General features: G+C 32.1%; 1 protein-coding gene across 2 annotated transcripts; it reads right to left on the reverse strand.

Moving 5' to 3' along the window:
• Nucleotides 1-1,896: 1,896 nt before the first annotated feature.
• LOC106339983 (callose synthase 2-like) lies at nt 1,897-3,689 on the reverse strand. Of its 2 annotated transcripts, XM_013778836.1 has the most exons (5): nt 3,208-3,689; nt 3,024-3,124; nt 2,810-2,924; nt 2,629-2,711; nt 1,897-2,490 (listed from the first exon to the last, which is right to left on the reverse strand). In XM_013778836.1, the coding sequence occupies exons 1-5, from the start codon at nt 3,308-3,310 to the stop codon at nt 2,377-2,379; spliced, it is 516 nt and encodes a 171-aa protein (XP_013634290.1). In that variant the 5' UTR covers nt 3,311-3,689; the 3' UTR covers nt 1,897-2,376. The 2 variants fall into 2 exon arrangements, with proteins under 2 accessions (XP_013634290.1, XP_013634291.1); XM_013778837.1 differs by lacking the exon at nt 2,629-2,711.
• Between the last annotated feature and the right edge of the window lie 201 nt (nt 3,690-3,890).

The raw sequence follows: 3,890 nt of genomic DNA on the forward strand, positions 1-3,890 counted from the left end.
AAAAATTTACGGCGGCCATTGGTTTCTTTCACTTAATCTTTCATTCTTTTACGTTTTAATTATAGGTTACATTTCAAGATCTTAGTTTTATCATTTATAAAATGTTTTTCAAATTCAGATTTTAAAATAGTGAATTTTTTGTCAAGGGAGATGAGTTAAAGAGCACAAGGGAGATGAGTTAAAGAGCGCGGCGGAGGTGATTCTTCGATGACTAAATAAGGCAGCGGAGTGGTGATTCTCCGTAGGAGCTCGCCGTTACTCGAGCAATAACAGAGGATGTGGTCGTTTTTGATTTACAACCTCTTCACACATGACAGCTCGAGCAATGACAGAGGGTGTGGCCGTTTGGTGCTCGTAGTACAGATCTGACCCTAATTTAGCGGCTAGTGAAAAAGACGTAGACGGTGGTCAGAGAGGTTCGAAGACGACAATAAATTTTGTTGTCGTTACACTTTATTGCCGAAGAAGATCATGAATTAAATAAAAAGGAAATGCAACAAAACTTTTTCACCCTCAGCTTCTTCATCCTCTTTTATCTGTAAAACCATTGTTTTCGTATCTTTCTTCAAGTTTTGCTGCCATTAAAGGGAGAGAAAAATAAGATTAAAAACTGTGGAACCCGTTTTGTTAGAAGAATAAGTTTAGTTGGCTTGTACTTAGGAAAAACTACCTTATGAGCAATAACTGCCTTATACTGTAATAAAAACTCATAAATTGTCTTATAGTGTAAATCACTCAAAAGAAAATGACCAAATGTTTCATTAAAGATGCAAAAGACTCTTATGCTCTAAATATATAAATACAAATAAGTAAAGACAAATTTAAAATTATTTTTTAAATATTTTAGCTCTTATTTTAGAATTTTTAGAATTTTTAAAATTTTATTTTATTTTTTAAATTTGACATTTTAATTTTACATCATATTTTTGAATTTTTAGAAATTTTAATATTTTATTTTATTTTTAAGTTTGAAATTTTAATTTTAATTTTTTTGAATTTTTAGATTTTTTTTTGAATTTTGTTTTGAATTTTTTACAATTTTTTTTCCAATTTCATTAGAATTTTTAAGTATTTTTTTTTTTAAAGAAACTGACACGTCATCATTTTGACATGTAAAATGAACAGTACCGGTCGTCTATGAACAGGAAAACGTCAATGGAGGTTTATTATGATAAAAATGTCACTTTGAAGGTTTAAAGTGCTAGTCAAAAAAATTCAGTGTTTAAAGTGTTAGAAAGTGACACTCTGAGTGTTTAAAATGTGATTTTCCCGAAAATTTACCATATTTAGAAATTTAACAGAAAACATGAATTTTATCTTCTCCATTAAGTTCATTATTGTACCTTTGAGTTTAACATTTCTTCACTTCTAAACTTAATCAGACTATTTACTATGTTACATGAAAGAAAACTCTTTCTCTCTTCATTTGGCATGTGATGCTATAAAAATCTTTTATTTATTTCATGGTATTCATAAAATTGTTGTATGAAAGTTAAAACATGTTTTTATCACATCATAAACATTCTGTTGAATTTAATTAAACCAACAATAAAGCTAATAATGATTCTTAAGAAATCTGTTTGCTTTATAAAATTGAAAAATCCAAACTGACTTTTTCATAAATAATGCAATGGCCTTTCAAAAATATAAGTGGATCAAATAATTTACTAAAATTTTGCGCACAATCAACGTTTTTACAGCTATCACATGAACAAATCACCATTACATACATATGTCAAAAACATTCATAAGTCCTACTAAACTAGCCAGAAAAACTTACCACCATTTTAGAGCCAGATAATCAATATTCAAAGTGACAATATCAACACAAACAATTTAAAACACATACAACTCGCTTGACTGCACAATCAACAATGCGCGGGCATACCACTAGTATTAAATAAAAATTGACTTGAAAATTCAAAATAGATAAAGAGTAGCAAAGTTAAAGATAAACACAAAGAAGACCGCTAAATTAATAATATGGTAAAACCACATTTGGATACACCAAAATCCTTAAAATACTGTCAAAAGAAGTAGATCAAAGAGTAGATTCACCACATTGCTGTTGAATAATCCTTGTTTGTTCAGCCTGCAGATACACACGAATATTGGGATCTTGTATAGAACTCAAGTCCTGCAATAGAATTTTTTTTTTCTTCTTTAAATTCTGCAAGTGCATAACTTTTCTTTTGAATATCCAAAAAGCGCTGCTTTTGAGCATTTATCTTCTTCAGTTGCTCTAACAGTTGTCTATTTCCTTCTTGTAAAGTATAAATAAGAACGGATGTTTGATCAACATTTCCCCCTTTCAATTTGGAGGCTTTAACTCCAATTGGTTGTTGAGATGGGTATCCACCAATAACTTCACCATCGTCATCCAAGGCACATAATATTTGAATTTTTTCTTCGGCCTCTGTGTGGGCTTTTTTTTTTTTTTTTCAAAATTTCTTTTATTAATCCTCGAACCCCTGTGTGAGCTTTCAAAACCTACCCACCAAGAAATTGAAAGAAAAAGAAAAACTCAGCCATAACACAATTCAGGAGAGTATCAAGATGTTTTCATGATCAACTAAGAACCTAAAAAGTGAGAGATTCAACAAAAACATAATCTACTATCAGCTTCACCTCATCAGCCATTTCCACATTAACACTCTTTAAGACTTCAAAGAGAAACAGCGTCAGTTTGATATGCCTTTTTAAGTTGAGCACTACAAGGCAAAACAATTTTTTTAATATTTATGAATGAAAGACACCGAAAGATAGATTGCAATAGTGATCCGAATAAACACTTCCATCAAACACTTACCGATCAGCTTTGCCAGCAGCGTCTGGATAGATGTGTTGTAGTAGTGTTGATAAAAAGTTTGCATTTCGCGTGCATCATCACTCTTCTGCCTTCGTGCAAGAGTTGTTTCATTCTCCTGCACAAGTTTAACAAAATAAGGTAAACTGACACATAATACCCATGCGGCAAGAATTTTATGTGCAAGCCAACCGTTAAGTAAATGAAGTGATGATACCTGTTCTAAGCGCTGAAGAAGCGCAGTTTTGAACTGGCGCACACCACGACCACTTGATGTGGGATCAAGCTTGCATGCCTCCCCAAACGCATAAAACCGACCTAAAAACAGCCAATGATTTTTGTTTACAATATCATTCGATATGATCAAATCATCAGGGGACTTTTACATTATTTCAACTCACATAAGTAAGCAACACGGGGGTTACTAGCTTCTACTTCATTGGCTACACGGAGGATCCGAGCAATCTCCACAAGAGACGATGGCACCACTTCACTGTCCAGCATAGCCTCACCGAGATTGCCAGCTGTTTGAGAGATCTTCTCAATCCTCCTAAAAATAGAAATTCTGATGAAGTGTCTTCAAAATTAAAGAGCTTTTACATCACCATCAAGAACAAACTTAAAGAACTGTATGAACTGAAACAAAAGACTAAATCATAAGTTCCTCAAAAAGAAAAGACAGAGGCTACAATTAAATACTGATCTGAAAGTAAAAAAAAAAGAGACATGGATTGCTTAATTTCGAAGCAAGATGTGATTTACTCTAAATAATAAAATTGAGACCAAGGAAAAAGAGACCATAAATGCTAAAAGTTGACTTTATTAGGTAACAGAAAAAGGTTTCGAACAGAGGAAGATAAAGTTAGCATGAGAAGTGTAAAGCAAAAACTTTTGATGAAACCGAGTCACACGACATCTACATAGTCAGTGCCGGTATAAATGCGCCTAAAGCGCACTCAAAACTAATATTGCCCTCGTATATATTTTTTTAATATTTAAAATATGTAATAAAAAATCAAAATATTATTAAAAACTAACTGTTTCCAAAGGGAAAAAAACATCTAAGAGCATTTAACGGTGAAAT

This window comes from Brassica oleracea, chromosome C4, assembly GCF_000695525.1.
Source record: "Brassica oleracea var. oleracea cultivar TO1000 chromosome C4, BOL, whole genome shotgun sequence".
Taxonomy (NCBI): domain Eukaryota; kingdom Viridiplantae; phylum Streptophyta; class Magnoliopsida; order Brassicales; family Brassicaceae; genus Brassica; species Brassica oleracea.